This window comes from Sus scrofa, chromosome 1 (assembly GCF_000003025.6).
Source record: "Sus scrofa isolate TJ Tabasco breed Duroc chromosome 1, Sscrofa11.1, whole genome shotgun sequence".
Taxonomy (NCBI): domain Eukaryota; kingdom Metazoa; phylum Chordata; class Mammalia; order Artiodactyla; family Suidae; genus Sus; species Sus scrofa.
This window is the reverse complement of record NC_010443.5, coordinates 148,063,807-148,085,947: the sequence shown is the minus strand read 5'-3', so window position 1 is coordinate 148,085,947 and position 22,141 is coordinate 148,063,807. Positions and strand designations below refer to the sequence as shown.

Here is a 22,141-nt window from a genome sequence, read left to right as displayed (position 1 = left end):
ACACCTGTTCCAACACATAAAAAACATTTTTTTTTCCTGTCTTTTTAGGGCCCCCGTGTGGCATATGGAAGTTCCCAAGCTAGGGGTCGAAAAGGAGCTGCAACTGATGACCTGCCCCACAGCCGCAGCAACGCCGGATCCAAGCCACATCTATGTACTACACCGCAGCATAGGGCAACTCCAGATCCTTAACCCACTGAGCGAAGCCAGGGATCAAATCCACATCCTCATAGATACTAGGAGGGTTCTTAACCCACTGAGCCACAACAGAAACTCCCAACACATTTTTTTTTTTTTAATTTTTGTTTATTTATTCATTTTTTAGGGCTGCACCCACAGCATATGGAGGTTCCCAGGCTAGGGGTCTAATCAGAGCTGTAGCCACTGGCCTATGCCAGAGCCACAGCCATGCGGGATCCAAGCTGCATCTGCGACCTACACCACAGCTCACAGAAATGCCAGATCCATAACCCACTGATCGAGGCCAGGGATCGAACCTGCAACCTCATGGTTCCTGGTTGGATTCGTTTCTGCTGCACCACGACGGGAGCTTCCCAACACATTTTTTTTAAATGATGTTCCCTAAGCTAAGTATTTATGGACCTAAAATGATATTTGCATGTGAAAGGCAAGTGAAAGGATGACCAAGGGTCTTGGCCAAATCGCTGAAACCAAATCATTCTTCTTGTGCTAATTCAGATGCCACAACACATAAAAATACTGTAAAATTATTTCTGCATTACAGATAATGTTTACGGAGATAACAGCCAAAGAAATGTAGGAATGGAGAGGCAGAGCCTGGCGGATCTCCCATCAGCTGCATCATGAATGTGAGTCTGCAAGGAATGTAGAACTTGCCCACTAAGTTCTCAGGTTCCCGTCACCCGCTTCAGGGACACGAGCAGAATAAGACACATTTTAACGCTGACCATCACTAGCGAAAGACCACTTACTGCGGAAACAGGGCAGCAGGCTCTGTGTGCCAGGACCACCCACCCCCTCTTCCTTCTTCCCTGGAGTCCTGACCCAGCCAAGCAGGAGGAAGAAAAGCTGAGGGCGTCCCCAGGTGGACGACCGATAGGCTCCAGAGTGGCCGGGGCTCCTGGGGAGGGGGCTGGACACCCGGTTCTTTGGACCACACTCAGCCAGGATGAGGACGGCTTCTGCCAGCTGCTAACTATCAGCCCTTCAGGTCTGCCCCACCTCCTGTTTTAGTCCAGGAAAATCTCAACTTCAGGAGCACCTTTGTTCCTCAATCCTTTTCACTGGAAGCACCACCGTGAAGACCCCCCTGACAACTGCTGTGATGGCCTGGATTTTCCCGGTATAATTGGGCTGTGACTAAATATAGGTCCTATCTCGCCTCCAGGTCCCCCACCCATGAGGATGACCATCCAAAGGGAGGATAGGAAAAACAGCATTTGTACCCTCAATCATTCTTATTCCTTGAATTAAGCATACATCAGCATCAGGTACACACACTCACACACATACAGTCACACAGTCTGTCCATGCCCTCTAGCATATCATTTTCTCTCTACTTTTTAAAGAAAAGACCCTTGCCCTTTACAGTCAATAATATCACGCCCAAGCTACTCCAAAATTCTGCGCTAGTAAGAAAGGTTATACACTTCATTTGAATTGAAGGCTACCTGGTGAGCAAGCAGCTCAACACTGTGACCTGGTAAGTGAAGCTCAGAAAGGAAAGGAAGGGGCTGGGTGGGTCCCCCCAGGGCACCTGCAGACCCTCAGCTTCAGGCTTCTCTGAGACACCCCTCCCCCAGCAAGGGGAAGAAGGAAACTGAAGGATTCTGCAGATTCTACCAAGATTCACACAAAGGAAGTACACTTCTTCCATCATCACATGACGCCTGTGTCCTGGGTATCAACGATGTTTATAAAATCCCGACAAGAGGAGTTCCCATCGTGGCTTAGCAGAAATGAATCCGACTAGTGTCCATGAGGATGCAGGTTCCATTCCTGGGTTGAGGATCTGGCATTGCCATGAGCTGTGGCGTAGGTTGCAGATGCAGCTTGGATCCTGAGTTGTTGTGGCTGTGGTGTAGGCCAGCAGCTACAGCTCTGATTTGACCCCTAGCCTGGGAACTTACATAAGCTGTGGGTGCAGCCCTAAAAAAGCAAAAAATGTAAAAATAAAATCCCAACAAGAAAAGACCTTAAATGTTATCGATCCAGAATCAGCCCATTCTTTTTAAATTCTTTTTGGCTGCAGTCTCAGCATATGGACGTTTCCAGGCAAGGGATCAAATCTGAGTCACTGCAGAGACTATGCTGGATCCTTAACCTGCTGTGCTACTGTGGGAACTCCCAGAATTAGCCCATTTCTTTTATTTTTCAATTTTTTATCCTAAAATCCATATTATCCTATACTATAGGCTGGATACAAAGCCTGGAAACCCAGATAATCTATTATTTTATGATTATTCTATCAATAGACCACCCCTGTGCTATTCATACCTGTTTCCAGACTTGGGAGTGACACAGCTGAGTGATTACAGAAAAGGTAGCTTTTTACACCTTTAAAAGATTAGGCTTCAAGCCCCTAAGGATGTTGGTCGTTTCCCTGACTAGGGCAGAGTTTTTGGCAGAGCTTCCAGACTATTCGTTTCTACATAGATGTCATTGCATCAAAACACAGGTGGGGAATGCTCTCCAGTTCTCTCTTCTGACCTTGGGAGAACCTGAAGTCTCAGCAGCATCGCCTGAGCAACCCTGCAGAGTCAGGGTCACACCTCCAGCACCACAAGGATCTCATGTCCACAACAAATCAACTCCTCCCTTTTTTTTTTTTTTTTTTTTTTGTATTTTTAGGGCCATACTCATGGCACATGGAAGCTCCCAAGCCAGGGGTCAAACTGGAGCTACAACTGCCGGCCCGTGCCACAGCCACAGCAACTCGAGATCCAAGCCACGTCTTTGACCTAAACCACAGCTCACGGAAATGCCAGATCCTTATCCCATTGAGCGAGGCCAGGGATCGAACCCACAACCTCATGGATACCAGTTCGGTTCATTACTACTAAGCCACAATGGGAAAGTCCCAATTCCTCCTCTTTTACCAGAGTCCCTTCCGCTTATTTCTGCTGCAGCACCACAAGGCTATCCAACAGCAGTACATGTAGACCACGGCCTGTATGAGGAGGCTATGACTTCACCCCATAGGTGACACCCATGGGGAGACACAGCATCTGCATCAGAGGATGACCCAAGAAGTGCCGACAGACCCACAGAACGGGACAGGGCCAACGGTTATCTGGACTAGAGATGAACTAGTGAAGACTCTAAGTTCATGACGCCAAAGTCAACCACATGTGTACTCAAGAAAAAATGGGTAATCAGCAAAAAATGGAAACCCCAAACCTTAATAGTTTAGTTACTGGGCAGTCGGTAACATGTCAATAACATAGTATTTTTGGAGGTGGCTGCATGTAAGTTCCTAGGCTGCAATAGCAGACTCCATAGCAGGAAATATTACTGCTCTGTTCACCTCTCAAATAGACCTCACCATGCCTGCTGGACTTCCTTGTGGCTAAGACACTTTAAAAGCATTCTAGGGAGTTCCCACTGTGGCTCAGCAGTAACAAACCCGACTAGTTCCCATGAGGACTCAGGTTCAATCCCTGGTCTTGATCAGTGGGTTAAGGATCCAGCGTTGCCATGAGCCATGGTGTAGGTCGCAGATGCAGTTTGGATCTTATGCTGCTGTGGCTGTGGTGTAGCCTGGCAGCTGCAGCTCCAATTCAGCTCCTAGTCTGGGAACTTCCATATGCCGCAAGTGTGACCAAAAAAAAAAAAAAAAAAAAAAGGCATTATAAACAAACACTGAAAAGAGAAAGCAAGCAGTGAAGGCTATGGAGGCCAGGCACAGACTAATAATGTGGGCCGTTGACCAGGAGAGGGATGCAGGGAAGGCAAAGGGTGGGGTTTGAAAACTCAATGAGCTATGCATCAGAAGAGCTCTCTTTGGCCCCAAGTCCAGACCAGGGGCCAAATAGAGTTGGGGAAGGGGTGCTGTGGGGGTAGCACGTCCCTCCTGGCAGGGCCTTCAAGGTAAACTGAGGAGGCTGACCGAGGTTAACACAGCTGACCTCAGTTCTTCGCCCACATATGAACTAGAGCTTTAAGGCCAAAAATGTTTAAATACCTCCCCTAAGAAACTCAAACTGGAGTGAAAAAAAAAATCTGTAGTCTTATACCTGACGTATTTCAGTATGCACAAGAGAAGAATAAATCATGCAAAAATACACACACTTCGAGGACGATTTAGCATTTTTCACCTTTAAAAGATAAATATTTAGGAGGAGGAAAAAGCCTCAGAACCACTTCTTTTTTAAATCTTAAGGAAAAGGAAAACATTTAGGGCTACTTGTACTTCAAATTCTGTCATATGAAATTCTCTAAACCTTAACTTAAAACTCACTTCTACTTTTGGAAGAGAGAAAGCAAGGAGGCCGCACAAAAGGGCTTTAAGACGTGGGCATGTTTGCTGCTTGTGCAAACTGGCAGGTTTAGAACAGTGATTCCTGCGGGCCATCAGGTGTAACAATGTAACAAAGGAAAGTCAAGTGCAGTTTACTAACTGCAAGTCACCCAAACACTGGCACCAATATCCTGCTCACTACCCGGCTTCAAGGCGTGTAGATCAGGGAGGCACTGGATGGAGGGGCAGGACCACCAGGAACCTGTTGCCCACAAAACTCGCCATCATCTCCTGTCTAAATCTTCTCGGCTTTAGGGTCCGAGAAAACCCGTATCTAGAGAACCGAGGTTGGCCTGAGAGCCAAAAGGCCAACGAACAGACGCTTGCTTATTCCATCTCAGAGCAACTAATCTGCACGATCGGAAAAATATTATCATTGTGAAGTGAAAAGCTCACTAAATTTCACAACGTCCAAAAATGTGGAACGACTGAAAAACTACAAGCATAGCAGCCTTTCACCACCTACCGAGGGGGCGAGTGCCTCTTAGTCAAGCAGAGGGGAGGGGAGGGGAGTCTGAGCCAGGACACAGCCATGGGCACTGTGTCTTATAAAAGCCTCAACTCCAGGCAGCCAGGCCTCCGCTTCATTCTAGAAAATCCCAAGAGGTTCTGGCTGAGCCAGAGCCAGGGCAAGGACCCCAATGACAAAATCTCTAACACTGTGGAACGCCTGTGTTTTCTCCTGCTCAAAAACGACTCCATTTTTCTCTAAGGGTCAACATGGACCAATGGCATCCTCATCGCACCAACGTGCCTCCAGCAATGGAGTTGGGCAGGTCCAAGCCACAGGAGAAAACCAGGAACTTAGAGACATACACCTGTCCCCCCGGCAACCCTGGCCACCTGGGCATCCTGCACCTCGGGTCTGGGTGCACAGCTTCCCTGGACCCTAGACCTCACCCCGCAAAGGTGCCTCCAAGTTCCTGGGACCTGAGAGACTGGATCTCAAAAGTCACCCGAGGTGGTTCCGGCTTTAATACATCACAAGATACACAGTTCGGTCCACAGAAGGGTTAGGCCCACCCAGGTAATGAACTGAGAGCCAGACCCCCTGCGGAGGGGGGTAGGGGGTTGTCTGCTATTTTTCAATAGGAAGTACTTAGATTTCCCAGTGGCTGGTTGTTAAGGGAGAGCTCCCTTGGCTCTATAATCAAGGGATGCATTCAGTGGAGCATATGGCAATTGGCGGGCAATTCCTAATTATTATTGCTATTGGGTATCAATATGGGGAGACACTGGGAGGAAAGGAAGCTCATGACTTGAGGTATAATTTTTCTGTAACTTTAGCCAATTCCCCAAAGCTGATGTAACACATTCACACCATGCAGAGGCTCTGCTGACAAACACTCAAGTCCCAATCTGCACTTTTTCAATTCTATACCTGTAAAAATAAAACTGAATCACTTCAAATGAACGCCTTGTCTGCAGAGGGACGAGGACAGGGAACATCTACGGACTCCTTGTTTAAAATGAACAAAGTGATGAGTTCCCGTTGTGGCTCAGTGGTTAACAAATCCAACTAGGAACCATGAGGTTGCAGGTTCGATCCCTGGCCTTGCTCAGTGGGTTAAGGATCCGGCATTCCCATGAGCTGTGGTGTAGGTCTCAGACGTGGCTCGGATCCCGCATGGCCATGGCTCTGGCGTAGGCCGGCGGCTACAGCTCCAATTCGATCCCTAGCCTGGGAACCTCCATATGCTGAGGGAGCGGCCCAAGAAATGGCAAAAAAAAAAAATAATAATTACATAAATAAATAAAATAAAATAAAATGAACAAAGTGGAGAAGTGCCACAGACTGAGGCTGTGCGCTCAGCGCGGCAGGGACCTAACTGGAGGGACATCACCCAGAGGCCGACGTGCCCCACATCAGGCAGGCGCTCCCCAGCCGGGCCGCCCTCCTAGGTGCCCAGACACAGCAGGTGGGCAACACCCGACCTGCTAATTCCCAGGTGGGCAGGGAGGGGCCCAGGGCTTACCTCTGTGCTCGAGTGCAGGGCCACTGGCCCCCCAGCTCTGGTAGAGAGAAGCAAAGTCCTTTGGAATGTATGTCTTAAAGATATTGAGGATGTCCAGGCGTTTCTCAGGGCTGTCAGCCACGGGCTCCTGCTTGATGGTGGGCAGCACCGGTGAGGCCTGCGATGCCAGGTGGCCCCTGGAGCCCACACCGTTGCCAGCCTTGGAGGGGGGTTCTCGGGGAGGTAGAGGGAGGCCCCCGTCACCTTTCACTTGTGGCTGACCCTGAGGCTGAGGGCTGAATTTGGCTTTCAGGGGGTCCGGGGTGCTGTGCTTACTTGGGGGGACGATGCCAGATGCCACCGGGGGGTGTGCGTACTTGTCTCCCAGCCTGCTGTTGGCCGGGGGCTGGGAGCTGGCCCGGGCGATGACGGGTGTGGGGGTGGCACTTCTGCTGAAGCTGCCCCCACCTGCCACGGGCCCAGGCTTGGAGCCGGCCTCCTGCTTGAGCTTGGCCGGGGGCAGCTGGGCCGGAGCCCCATGCTGCTCAGGTCCCAGGCTGGGCTTGGTCGGCCGAGGCCCATCGGGGGCAGCTGCCCAGAGTCCACAGGGTCCCCCGGGATGGCTGTCCTTGTTCCTGGGCAAGCTGGCAGCTTTCACGGTCATGCCCAGGGGTGAGGGGCTGCCTTTGGTCCCCGGCGCCCCACCTGGCACCTGAGTGCGAGTGAACCGAGAGATGGGCAGGGGCTGACACTCCTTGCCGCCGAGGGCGGGCGGGGGCCCCGTGCGTCCACTCCGGGCGAGGAAAACCAAGTTGTTTCTGATGCTCTTGTAGCCGTTGGGCTGGATCCACTGGGGCGCCATGGAGCTGCAGCTGACCCTGTGCCAGAGGCGCTTGTGCATCCAGAGGACCTCGGGATAGTAGGTCTTATGGCTGCAGTAAGGACACGGGTGGACGGCCAAGGCCGCTTGCAGCGAGGAGGCCAGCTCCTTATGGCTGGGGTCAGCCCGCGTCGACCTCTCACTCAGGTCCAGTGGGATCAGGTCTGGGGCCAGCACCCTTTTCCCTCCCCGGAATGTTCCTTGTTGTGCAAATCGGACAGCTTCTCCTTCGGGTAGGTGGCCTGGCTTTCTGACAAGAGCTGCAGATCTGCCCGTTCCAGAAAAGTCTGATCAGGCTTCGAAGGGAGGTCTGCAGAGTCCCTGGAGCCCGGGACCTCTTGCTTGGGGTGAAATGCTGGCATCTTTAAGTCCATGGAAAACCTAGGCTGCTCTGGTCTCTTGGAAGTCTCTCTGCTACCATTTTCAAGTACGGATGTGGAAGCAGTGATCCCCATGCTGGGCTCCCCGGAGTCTCTTCCAGATGGGTGATTTCCAAGTGTGTGACTTTGGTCTCCATTGGAGAGCCTGGTCGGTGCTACTTCTTCAGAAAAGCAGCAGCGGTGTGGCTTTGCCCCTGAAGGATCAAAATGAGTGAAGTTACCATTTCTCATCAGAACAGAACAAGAGACAGAGAAGCACACCCACGATTCCAGGCCCACTCATGGAGGGGAGCACTCGGATCTCAGGAACGGTGTGATCCAGGGCCTGGACTAACAGGCTCTGTTGGGAGCAGACCAAACTTGAGGGCAAATTAACATTCTTAAGGGTTGGGCTTTTTTTGCTTTTGCTTTTGTTTTTGTTTGCAATTATATGACTCAGTAGATCGCAGAGGAAAATAACATAGCTGCCCATTTAGTGACATATAACCACACTGTTACTAGTTAACATAGAGTACTAGTTATATCAAAACCAGGAAAAAGACTTAATTCCTTATAAGAGCATAAGTTTTCCATAAGGTTCAAAGACCCTCTGAGCTAGTGATCATATGGAGACTATGGGCTCTGGTCTGATTCAGAAAGGGTTCCTGTGACTCTCCAGTATAGCCCAACACTCAGCTCCAAACTTGACACCAACAGTTTCCTTTGGAGGCCTGAGAGGGAAGCGGGTGTCACACTTGTCACCCACCCTTCTTGGGGAAGAGGGGGCGCTGCCCAGGGAAACCATGCACCCTGGATGGGGACCCCTCTCCTGCTCCCATGAGGCCTGCCAGAAGCTTTTGTGGGAAAGACAGTGGGCCAGTTTCCCCGCCACCAGGAGACCCCACGTCCTCTTGGGTGAATGCTGTGGGTCTGGGAAGTCACCCCAAGCTCTGCCCGGCTCCCCACCTCTGGCCCAGGTCTGCAAAGCTTCTCCTCGACTAGACTGCAGTGCAAGTGGATTCAACATAATTTAATAAAAAATCCAGTTTTTAAGTCTGCACTGACAACCTTGGGTTTCCTTCAATGAGAAGGTGCGTTTCTGGATATCTTGAACCTTTCCAAACTACGGACCTGGACTCCTCATTAATACTCACTAGGAGGTGTTTTATCTCATTACGGCCATGTCACATCTGGGATGGACTAAAATGTTAGGTGTTCTCTTATGAGAAAGCCCAATACCGTTAGTTTTTAAATAAGAATTTTTCAGAGATTTTTTAACATTCGGTGGAATATAGGTATCTGTTTACACTGACACTCTTTAAATCTTTTCTAAGTTTATTTTTGGAGTTAAGACAGAAATCCCATGAAAGTGGTTACAAAAAAAAAGATTCCAAAAGTATTGTCAGGAGACCAGGAAAGCCAGTAACAAATGTTTACTTTCAATTTGTAAGTAGTTCATGAGCCTCTCATAAGCAACTTTAAACGATTATGTCCACATAAGAAATGTTACCAGTATATAGTGATCAGCAGAACTGGCAAAAAGATGAGACAAAGAAGGGCTGTTTTTTCTGATCCTACTGGCTCCAAAAAGCCAACATTTAAAGAAAGTCAGATATGGGAGTTCCCATAGTGGTGCAGCGGAAACAATCCGACTAGGAACCATGAGGTTGCGGGTTCGATCCCTGGCCTCGCTCAGCAGGTCAAGGGTCCAGCGTTTCCATGAGCTGTGGTATAGGTCACAGGCGAGGTTCAGATCTGGTGTTGCTGTGGCTCTGGCGTAGGCCAGGGGCTACAGCTCCAATTAGACCCCTCGCCTGGGAACCTCCATATGCCGAGGGTGCAGCCCTAAAAAGACAAAAGACACAAAAACAAACAAAGTCAGATATGCCTGTCTGTCAAGAGGGAATCTGGCATTGCTCAGAAAGCTCCACTGATAAAAAGGGCATTTGGCCCGGAATTAAATACAGGGGACTGTCTTGACCCTTGTTTAATTAAGTCTGAGGCTCAGTTTGTCAAATTCACATCCACACTTTTTTGTCTTTTTAGGGCCGCACCCTCGGCACATGGGAGTTCCCAGGCTAGGGATCGAACCGGCTGCTACAGCTGCCGACCTATGTCACAGCCACAGCAATGCCAGATCTGAACCATGTCTGCAACCTACACCACAGCTCACAGCAAGGCCAGATCCTTGACACACTAAGTGAGGCCAGGGATCCAACCCGAATCTTCATGGATACTAGGATTCCCACTCCCATGCTGAGCCACAATGGGAATTCCACTTACACATTTTTAAAGAGAGTAAGGCCTGCAGCTGGGAAACTTCATCTTCCCTTCGTTAAAGGAATCGGATTTAGGAGCACAAGGGCTGAAGACTATAAGAGGAATCCGTAATGCAAGGACAGGGCTGGTGCCACCTGACAGCACACACCTGCCCCAGTCCCTGGATGTTACGCTCACACAAAGGATTTCAAATATCACAAGACCTCCAGTGCCTGTACCTGAGACACCAGGTAGGAAATGAAGACAGGTGACTAAGTCACCCAAGTCACCAATGGGGGAGGGGCTGTGCAGTCAGAGGGGGCTGGTTACACCAGGAAGAGTTCCCTGACTGGCCGCGGCCTCCTGGCTCCAGAGGACAGCTGAGAGTGGGGAAGAGCAACCATCTGAGATCAAAAAGGAGGAGAGAGGAGGGCCACTGAGGAAGCAGGTATGTCTCCAAACCCAGGAGGGGCCACCACCGCCCCCTGGTACCCCGCCACTCTTGGTTAAGTTCACAGGTCTGGGGGCACCAGACTCCGACCCCAGATCAACTCAAGGGGACACACCAGCCACCTCCATCCCAGGTCCTCCTTCGGGAATCAGCTGCAAAGTGCAGTCACTGAAGCTACTGGGCCTCAATCAGGCCGACAGAGCAGGAGCCCCCAAGATCCCTGTGCAAGGGGACCTTGCTGCTGCTGTGTGCAAGGGGGGCTTGTCCACAAGGTGGGCTTCCCTTCCCCCTAGACAGACGGCCCCCACCCCGTGGCAGATGTGCCTTCCCTCCTCCAGGGCTTCTCTGCCCAGAGCAGTGAGGCGGTTCTGCTGTCCAGAGCCCAGGATGCACAACCCCCTGAGGAGCAACAGGCAGGAAACTCAGTTCACAGGGTCAAAGGGCAGGGAGCAGAAAGCCCGGAGCATGGCCTGGCTTTCCTTAGAGCAGACTGCTTTTGCTCTGAACCTTAATACTGAAAGCCCCAGGACCCAGCAGTGGGGCTGGCGAGGCCCCACATGTGGGTGCCGGGGTGGCCTCTGCTGACTCCAGCTGCTATCCTCAACAGCACGCACCAGCCACAGTCGCACATGAGGGTAGCACAGCAGAGCATCCCACACAGGGATACCCACGGCCAGGGACACTCAGCAGAGGTAGGACACTTTCATGCTCCTAAATCCCTGAAGCTGCACCTTAAACACACACACCACTACCCTGGAAACACAGAAAATGCCCTTTGGCGAAAAAGTTACCCTGCTTTCACTGTTTCCTTTTCACTTTTTTATTGTTATATTATTGTTTCAAATAATTAATTTTTAAATTAATTATTTTAAATTATTAGTTAAATTACTAATAATTTTATAACTTATAAATTAAAAGAATTTGACATCTAATTAAGCAATCAAATGTTTAAAAATTAATAACTTAAAATTATTGTTCAGGAGTTCTGATCGTGGCTCAGCGGTAATGAACCTGACTAGTATCCATAAGGATGAGGGTTCAATCCCTGGCCTCACTCAGTGGGTTAAGGATCCAGCGTTGCCATAGCTGTAGTGTAGGTCACAGACATAGCTCAGATTCCACAGTGCTGTGACTGTGGTATAGGCTGGCAGCTACAGCTCTAATTCGAACCCTAGCCTGGGAACTTCCATATGTCTTGGGTGCAGCCCTAAAAAGCATAAACATAAATACATAAATAAATAAAATTATTGTTCATCTTTTTCTATTTTACTTTACATATCCAAAAATATGCCTTTTAACCATCTTTAGCATCCCCTTTCACTTCTATGACTGAGCAGGGTTTTGCTGTGCAGTCTCGTTTTCATTTTTATATCCTTTTTTTTAATAACAACACCTGCCATTTATTGAGGGATTGCCTTGTGGTCTCTATTTCATTGTCTTAAATTTTCTTTTTTTTTTTTTTCATTTATAGTGATTTTTATTTTTTCCATTAGAGCTGGTTTACAGTGTTCTGTCAATTTTCTACTGTACAGCATGGTGACCCAGTTACACATACATGTATACCTTCTTTTCTCTCACATTATCATGCTCCATCATAAGTGACTAGACATTATATCCATTTTTAAGCACTTAATTTTCAATGCATATTAATTCTCTTTTTATGATTTTTATTTTTCCATTATACTTGATTTACAGTGTTCCATGTTAAGTCTCTTAATCCTCTTTTCTTTTCCTTTCTCAACTAAAAAATACAGAATGGAAAAGCAGGCTTGTGTGATGGTCCCCCATGGAGACAAAGCAGAGCCTGGAACCAGGGCTGCATCTGAGCCGGTAGATCTGGTCCCTTCCAGACTCTGGTGAGGCAGATGCAGCTGCAGATGTGGGGTGCTCAGGGCGCCCTCCTTCCCTCTAGTCCAAGGCACACACTTTGCACACACTTGGGAAACAGGTCCCAAGTCATTGAAATTGCACAAGGAAGAAAGCTGGAGATTCATCACTGAGAATCTTCAGAGAAAAAAAGTCAGTGAAGCCAAGTTGTCTTGGGAACCCAACTTTTCTCCTCCCATCCCCCCAAATGGCTTTATCAGAAAGTATCACCACGAAGAGGTCCTTTAATCAACAACCACTTGCGGTCTCTTGCAAAGACTATTTGGTTGGAATTTCTCAACTTTTAAATTTCCTTTCAGACAGATCAATTTGGAGAGCTCAACTTTTTAGTATTTCCCAGCGTCAGTCTCCACAGCTGACGCCCTCACCCAAGGGTGACACTTCATTTATGCCAACATCCTAAATCTGGATTATACAATTTCGGTAACCCTAACTCAGTTACACAAACTACTGGGAATACTAACCACACCCTTCTCTCCACAGGATGAAGGAGGAAAAAGACTAAGGAGGTTTGGAAGCTGGGACACTGGACCCCTGCCCAGGCTTCTTCCCATCCCTAGGCCATGGTGGGACCTGCCTCCTGGGGCCTCAGAGCCCACCGGGCCGGGCGGTTCTACTGCTAATACTCGGACAAGGGCGGGAGGTGCCTGCTGCCCCAGAGGACATAGAGCAAGACCTGCCTGGCACTCCCTTCATCTCAGGTCAACAAGCTCAGGTCAGATGCATTTGTAACAAAAAGGCTTTCCTGCAGGCCCCCTACCACAGTAACAGAATATAGAGACACTAGCTCCTTCGAGCCTCACACCTAACAGGAGGTCAGCACACCTGCATAAAGGTTCTAGGGCATCTCCTCCGTGCTCTTGCCTGTAACTGACAGAGCACTGAGGGGCAAAGAAAGTCATGTGCAGAAATGTTAACACAGGAGTTCCTGTGGTGGCTCAGTGGTTAACGAATCCGACTAGGAACCATGAGGTTTCGGGTTCAATCCCTGGCCTTGCTTAGTGGGTTAAGGATCTAGCGTTGCCAAGAGCTGTGGTGTAGGTGGCAGAACCAGCTCGGATTCTGCATTGCTGTGGCGGTGGTGTAGCCCAGCAGTTCCAATTCAACCCCCTAGCCTGAGAACCTCCATATTCAGCAAGTGTGGCCCTATAAAATATAAAAAAAAGACCAAAAAAAAAAAAAAACCAACAACAACAACAAGAAAAACGTTAACACAGATCAAAACACACTTTTCAATTGACCTGCTGAGAAAATAGACGAGATCAATTCTGTGAACCCTGGTGTTCTGGCTTACAGAATAGGTACCATTTCAAAATATTTTATCTCAGGTTTAGGACAAAAAGAAAAGAAAACCCAGCTGTACCAGAGAAGTCCATCACCTAGACAGCCTGACTTCCCTCTTTGGAGAGGCTTACCCCCGGTCACTCAGGGCACAGGAGGACAGGTGGACCTGGCCTCTCCTGATGGTCTGGGGCACAAGGTGAGATGTGGCTGGACAGTGAGGTGGACTTGGAGCTGACCTGAGCTCCATGCAGGGTCCACAGGGAGGAAGGTCTCCTACGGATGAAGGCTACAGCCCCAGCCCCCTACAGCCCCACACCGCATATCGGTGGCCTTGGTGAAGACACAGAGTTCAGGACTGACACTCAGGGAGGAGGGAGAGGCAATCTTCATCAAAAAAACAAAGTTCAAAAGTTTTCAACAGGATGGAATAGAGGCTCAAAATAATAAGGTACGGAAAACACAAATGCAGGAAGTGAAAGGTCTGGCTTTAGAGCTGTACTGTGAAAAAGAGTCCAGGCTCCTAGGGGACCACAAGCTCAGTGTGAGTCTTCACGGCTGAGGGTTTTAGATCAAGCCAAAGCATCCTCAGTCAGAGCCACGGAGGCAAGGGCACGGTGCACACCCAGCTGGGGGAATCCAGTCTCAGCTCCCAGGCACACGCGGAGGAGAGCCAAGAGCACATCCAGAGCAGGGCCAGGGAGGCAGGTTTCTGGAAACCAAGTAACATGGAGAATGACTGCAGGAATGTGGACTTGCCACCTAAAAAAGGAAAGCTCTTGGCTAGACCACCAACCTTGACATTCACTTAGTGTGTCCTGGAGGGAGGGCGGAGGGAAGGAAGGGGGGCTAGTTTATCCAGAGCAGCATTCTGGCTGCACCCTGAATCATCTGGAAAGGGCCTGAACCATCACTGGTAAGGAACACCCTAGACCAAGAGCCAGCCTTTGGGGGGAGGGTCTGCACATCAGGGTTTTTTTGGGGGGTGGGGGGAAACCCTTGTGGGTGATTCTAATTGTGGCCAAGATTTAGGAGCACTGGTGTCCATGGAGGCCAAATAATTGGGAGCCACAGAGACCTGAATTTCAAGAGAGGCTTAAGGTCAGATCCCAGCAGTTGGGGGCCAGCCTTCCTGAAGCCCCAGGCTGCCTCTCTCTTCCTGCAACTCTGGGGACATGAGGGTTGTTCAGACAGACCAAAGACCACCAGAAATGATCCAAAAATTTCAGAGGAACCTCAGCATCCTTGCTTTTCTTTCAATTCCCTGAGGCAGTGGCCTACACATGGATACATCCGAGTGGCATAAGAGGAAAACATGCTTCTTTGGGGGAAAAAAAAAAAACAGTTTGTCATTGCTTAATATATAACTTTTTTTTTTTGTCTTTTGTGTTTTTAGGGCTGCACCCGCGGCATATGGAGGTTCCCAGGCTAGAGGTCGAAACGGAGCTGTAGCCACCAATTCACCACCGCCACAGCAACGCCAGATCCGAGCCACATCTTCGACCTACACCACAGCTCACAGCAAAGCTAGATACTTAATCCACTGAGTGAGGCCAGGGATTGAACCTGTAACCTCATGGTTCCTAGTCAGATTCGTTTCTGCTGCGCCACAACAGGAACCCCTAATTTATAACTTTCAAAAGGGCAAGTGATCACTTCACTCTGAGAAGTGTGTGTGGCCATCTCAGTGTAACCTGGGCTGAGCCAGGAAGGAACAAGTTTCAAGTTTGGGGAAAAAAGGTGCTTCTGTAAGAAGAGTCTCCTTTCTCCTCCTCGGTCACTATACCCACCTCGTCACCTCATCATGGTTTGCTTTGTCCGTTTATTATACAACTGTGGTTCTTTGCTTCACTTTTGATGTTTACTATAAGCTCTTTGCTTCCCACTCTCGATTAAAACCAAACACAAAACAGAAACTTCTCGCTAACAAAACAGAGTGAGCATAAAACCACGATGTCTCGACCTCAAATGCCCCAAGAGACCCACTGCACACAGCTGTGTCCTGCATATGAAGGGTGGAGTTTATAGGCTGACCTGTCTCCTGTCCCCATGGTTAACAGCCTTCTGAGCAGCCTCCTCAACTTCTCACCCCAGGTGGCCAGGTTGTGAACACAGATGACGCCTTCCGATGTGAGCTAAGCAAATCTCAGGGCATGTTATCAGCTACGAACGCCTGTGATGGGATCTGAGAGGGAGCAGGAGTGTGGATCAGCTGTTCATTGCCCCCTGGGGAATGGGATGTGGAGCTGGATGCTGGAAGAAGCACTGCATCTCCTGGCCTCGTCATGAGGTGTCATAGCCCCCAGGAGTCCCCAGGCAGTGAGACCCATGGCAGCAACGACACAGACCTAATAGACATTCGCCATCACCCTCCACAGGTAGGAGGTGCCTCTGTTCACATCCAAGAGCTACCGTCCAGCCAGGAGCACGCAGGGCGATGCTTGCCTTGGGAGACAGAACCCTGGCAGAGCCGTCTACACCCATAATCACCTCTCACAATACATCCAGGAGGTGATGCTATATGTAAGGAAACAGGGCCCCACTGTAGGTGAAGCCCAATCCCCATCCTTCTGTCCATCCCTCACCCACCCACTGCATCCAAGGCCCCATGCATGGGACCTGCCTCCCCAGGGGCGCCAGGAGCTTCAGGCATGTTCAGCGCAGAGAGAGCCGGTGGATGGGCTGCACTTGGAGCTCAGCTCCCAGCCCCGCCATCTGTGTCCCACCAGGCATCTGCCAGTGTGGCCCTGACCACAGCGATGGCAGGGTCCTTGAAGAGGAGATTCCCCTGTGGACATGTGGAACCATGAGGAATGTGTATTCTGAAAACTTTTTACGGAGCCACTTCCGGGAGGTGGAAGCCAGGCATCTATCCCCAAACACGGCTCCCATGGAAATTGTCTGGGCGGTTTTTTGCAAAGAAGGCTCCTGAGCCACGTCCAGGCCCACGGGACCCGTGTTACAAGAATGGAAAACCGAGCGAGACTTCACAGGTGGCCAGGATTAATCAGGGATTAGTTTGGGATTAACACACACACACATTACTATATATAAGATAGATAAGCAACAAGGGCCTACTGTACAGCACAGGAAATTCTACTGAATAGTCTAATAACCTATACAGGAAAAGAATCTGAAAAAGAATAAATCTGTGTACATGCACAACTGGTTCACTTTGCTGTACACCTGAAACTAACACAACATTGCAAATCAAGTACACTCCGACAGAAAATAAACATTAAATTTTTAGAAAGTGATGGCAAGATAAAGCACTTCACAAAGTACTGGTCTATCCTGGTCTCACCGTAGCAGCTGGAGGGGAACTGGGCGACCCCTTCCATGGCCACATAACCCCCTCGTGGCCCCCTGACGTGTGCAAGTTGCAAAGGAAACAGGAGGAGGTGCTCATCCTCAGCCCTCCTCCTGGCCCCAAATTTGGTCCAGGAACAAGCAGAGTATGAGACGCAATTAGCAGCCCTGAGCTCTTAATGAAAACCCAGACATGTCCATAGCGATGACCTCAAATGGCAGCTGGCACTCAGGGCAGAGAGCAAACTGCACATTCAGGGAGCTGGTTCTCTAACCCCGGGCAGCTGTAACGTTGAGACAGTGGGCCTGCCCCTCCCAAGCTGCTCCTCTTCTTTGAAAAAGAGCTACAGAACCAATTCCATGCTCAAGTGTGTGTGTCCAGGGGGACAGGGGAGTTTCTTGATGGAAAATAGCCTAAATTCGAATTATACTAGTGACATGAGCCTTCCACGGCACATACAAGAACTCTCCTCCAAAGATAAAATATCCCATGCAATGCGGGCCTGAAGAAGCCGCACAATTAGGAGCTCCCGTATTACAAGCACTTTTGCGACTTTGGCAGTTATTTTCAGCATTTGTCAGTTCCTAGTAACTTTTATGGACAAATATTTATCAGTTACCAAAAACTTGTTGTGACAGCAAGAACATCAGAGCTTTTAAACAATGTTTCTCAGAAGATCCTTCTTTTAATCATTTTTTTTAACGTGTCTGAAAAGGGGGAAAAACTGGTAACAAAAACAGATACAGAGCAAAATAAAAGGTAAGATATTTTGAGAGAAATGAGAGCCATCAGGCCTCGAGATTTGGTTGAAACCTGGGAGTTACTGAGACAACGGAAATGCAAAAATTAACAAAAAGAAAATAGCATAGGCGTGCGGGGGGGGGGGGGGGGGTGAACGTCCCTGGAAAGCTATTTCAGCTAAAAGACTCTCAGAAACACTGACTCTCAAAGACCTACCATTCAGCTTCAGTTGAGGTGTAGGAGGATTATTGTCACCGTCTCAGATACAATGTAGAAACGACTTAAGAAAAAGTTGGAGCTGCAATACCCTCGGGGCTTTTCAATGAACAAACACCACTTTGTAATAAGCTTTCTTTGCAAGTGAAGCAAAGGAAATGCTGAAAAACACTGCCACGGGCTGGTGTGATCAGGAAGTTCTCCTTCCCAGAAAAGAAAGGAAGATAACCAGGGGGCAAAGACACACTTAGTAGTTGTCTATACAGAGGGGCACCCAGGAAAGCATGTGACCAAGTGACCTACTTGAGAGGCCGCTTTAAGGGGAGGGGACAGCAAACAAGAAAATCTCCAGGGCCTCCAGTCCCAGGAGCAACCCTAGCACCAAACTGAAACTCCCAGCTCGGCCCCACTTCACCCTTCAGAAAAGGATAGCCTTTGTTTCCATAGAGAATAGTAAAAACTTGCTTCTAATGGTCCAGTATCTACCAAGGGCGATTCAGTTCCACGATCAGAAAAATCTCTTTAAGAGAAGTGTTTTAAAGCTCTCTCACTCATGGTGCGTGCAATGTGAACGAGAACAATGATAATAATGACGATGATGAAGTCTCAGGGATAGGGAAACCAGACAGAACCAGAACAACGGGTGACAGCTAAATAATCCTGTTTTAAAAGTTTTATAAATAAACATATATTGTACTCCCTATGTTGTTCCTGCTCCTTCTTCTGCCTGACTGAATACACTATACAAGTTTTCATTTGAAGTAATCTATTAACATAATTAACCTGCAAAAGTATAACCCCTTTGCCTTCCTGGAAACATATGTATCTTAGCACTTTGGAAGCCGGATTTTAATTTTAGAAGAAAAACAATTACAAATTAAATACAGGACTTCTGACGAAACAGATTTAACCATGTTCCACAAGAAAAGTTAAAGCTTAAAATCTGAGAAATAATTTTATTTCAAGAATGTTCCTATTCAGAGTACAAAACCAACAATTTAAAGCTTACTCAAATACCTCGAGTTTCCACCCAAGTATCCAGTTACTAAACAGTAGATTGTCCCGCCCTGAAACATAATCACATTGTAAAAATCTAGAACTTACTAACTGCTGCCTCACTGACGCAACCATAAATAGTTGTCACTCGGGTTGTTTGCGACTTTTTTAAAAATCAAATCCATGCTGAAGTGAATAGAATTTAAGCCTATTTTCACGGCTACCATTCATGTTATACACCTTCCTTCACCCCCAAATCCTAACAGTAAACTGTAAGTTGTCTGTTTGACAAAAGGCCAACAAATGTAATAGTAAAATCATTACACAAAATTGTACAAATCAAGCTCAGGAGAGTAATGAACATTTACAAAGGCAGAAAGTAAATCGAATGTTGTAAAGAACTGTGGAAGCAGATGTTGGAAAGAAGGTATTTACATTCCTTTTAGACTGTACTAAGTCATTGAGGAGGTAAGGGTAAGAAATAGCACAGGGATGCTTAGCACGCAATGTTTGGTATTATCCTCCAATCCTACTGCTCCCTTAAGGACCAGGTGTCTAGAAGGGCAGCACTTAAACCACCTTTGTTTTTCCTTTCACGGGATGCATTTTAAAAAACCAATATCAGAGCCTGACTTTGGAACAGAAGTAACCCTGTAAACCTCGAACATAAAAACAATTACTATAGATACAAACTAGCACTCATGTCGTTTAAAAGTTTTTCTGCTGCTTAATGATCCCAAAATACAAAACCCAAGTTCTATCTATGTATTTACAAGCAAATTATTATGATCCTTAAAAGGGGGGGGGCATTTATCAGTCACGTCTCCAGATCTAAAATCGGGCACGTGCTGACCTGCAGAACAAAGGCCACTTTGGAGCCCCGTACTGGAAGCGCGGAGGGAGGGCTGGCCTGTCCCCGGAGCTGCGGCTTCCGGCGCCGTGTGCCAACACCACCACTAGATGGCGCCGGCTCACAGCCCACGACCGGGTTCCCTGCACCCGCTCATCGTGTGTGGTCCGGGATTTCAGAAACCCGGCTGAGGAGGCATCTTCTTTTAAACAGCAGGTATTTATTAGCAAAAGAGGGACGCCCAGAACTTGCTGTAAACCCACGTCAATACAGCTGTGCTATTTCTCTTGAACCAACGTGATCCGTACAGAGAAAATGTAGTTGAAATGGATGCAAGGTCATCAAAAAGATTTTAAAGTGTCTTACATTCTGATATGTCTATTTTCAGGGGTTAACGTGAGGAGGGCTTCAAACTAGTGATACACTTGAATTCGGTGGCTAAATTGAACTTGGATGAAATGATGCATTTATGGCATTCGACTTTGGGGTAAGATTACAGGCAACATCTTCAAACGTCCTGTTTTTGGACAAAAACACACAGAAACCAGGTTTCAAAGGGGAAATAGCCCACATGGCCTGACCTTCCTCGTCTGTTATACACAGAACTTTATGTTAAAATCAACATTCTTTTCACTCCTGGGTCCTTGACACATGTGTCCTCAGATAAGGCGGCAGAAGTGTTTCCAGGCACTGGGCAAGATGTGCTATCTGCATCCCACAAACTTAAACCTTTATGATGTCATGACGCTGACTCGACACAATAAACACGCCTCCTGGCTTCATTCAACATCCTCCCACCAATGTGGAACCAGGACTGTCCTGACCTTGTCCTGAGTTAACTGAACTACCAAGGCCTGAGCACAAGGTGGGAACCAGGGGGGAGATTAATCAGGCAGCACCAGCTGGTTTGGCTGGTAATCTCACCCTCACCAGAAGCCAGCGTGGCTGCCATGATCCTGTAGCCTTTTATGGTTATACATGTATAAATGAGTATGAAATACAGAGATTTTCTCTATTGCTTCCACGAAGAGTTCAACCTACCACACGAATTTTAAATCTCACAAGTTTCACTCCACCAGAGACACTTAATGGAAAGAATTATTTCATGTTTTACTTAATAATTTAAGTAAAACTTCCCAAATCACATCGCTAAACTGTCTCTGGAATCTCAGGCAGGCTGCCCAGGCTTGCCGTACAATGGGTTGTAGTTACACTGTTGTTCATGAAAATGCAAAACAAAAACAAACCCTCAAAGCATAAAGGCATTTCTTCTTCATGAACTTCTTCATTCTTCGGTTTTCAGTTTTCTCTCCTTTTTTACATAAAGGGGAAATATTCCCCTTTGTTGCATGGCTTTAGTTTTCTCCAGGTTTATAGCTCACCTTCAATTTAACAAGTTTTTAAAAAGTCCAGAAAAGAATTACAACTCAATGGAGCAATGCCACTCAGAAAAATCTTGGGAAAGCCCCAATTACGAACGTTTATTTTTTCAGTCCTTTAGTCATATTTCTATTTTGAGGAGTTACAGTGTCATATTTCTGTGACTGTTTTCCAAGAGCTCGGTTGGCTAACTGGGAGCTGTGAAGCTATGAATTAAAAATGTTGAAAGCTCAAGTAAAGGGTTTTCCGTCAAACTCTATCAAATGGGCTGGAAAAGAAAGGCCCTCAGCCCGGTCCCTCCACCTCCACTGGCCCGTCCCCAGCCTGGAGAGAGATCCGGAGCAAAGGGGAAGGGGCCGGCCACCTCTTCCATTCAGGCGGGAGCTTCAGGCCATGCTCAGCTCTGAAGGGCGATACAACATCCATACTCCTTGCACGGCTGCAAGTGGGCAGCTGCTCCGTGGGGATGTGCACGTGCACGTTGTGGGAGGAGGCGGCGGCCATCCCGGGGTGGGGACAGCTCTCTGAGGACCCATTTTGAGGACACAAAAGCCACATCTCAGTACCCAGTCTTCTACTTACTAAAGACGTCATCTTGGTCGCAAGTAATTTATTTGCTCTTCAGATAAAGCCCAGGAGTGGCTTCGATGCTGCTCGGAATTCAGTAGGGAGCAGAGTACACGTATCCGGGGGGGGGGGGGGGGGCGCACTGCTGATCATCAACCTGCGGACAAGTGAACTCGAACTTGAGGGTGAAAGCAGCAGCCCAGCCACGTACCGTCACCAGAAGGTCCCTCTGAATCCCTGCTCTGCCGTCCTGAGGCGTCTACGAGCTGCTCTCCCTCGGCACCCACATTGATCCCCTGAGGGACAGGGACCCACGCTCTCCCCAGAACACCAAGTTAGGCCCAGACTAAAAGCCCGGCGTGATGTGAGACGGGAAGTGATGGGAAAAATCACCCCTGCTCTGAGCATTTAGGTTCTGTTCTCTAAACCCATTTTTTAAGAACAGCAGCCACTGACACTGTTCCTTCTCTGACCTAAAAAACACCTTTTCCAGGCTGCTATGTCCCCG

The 22,141-nt window shown here is 48.3% G+C and overlaps 1 protein-coding gene across 1 annotated transcript in view; it reads right to left on the bottom strand.

Annotated features, from left to right (window-relative positions):
- ZNF516 (zinc finger protein 516) overlaps positions 1-22,141 on the bottom strand; it is a 113,129-nt gene that overhangs the window by 14,841 nt on the left and 76,147 nt on the right. The window contains 2 exon segments of the mRNA XM_021099077.1: positions 6,478-7,527; positions 7,530-7,910. Of these exon segments, the coding sequence (XP_020954736.1) occupies positions 6,478-7,527; positions 7,530-7,910 (1,431 nt within the window).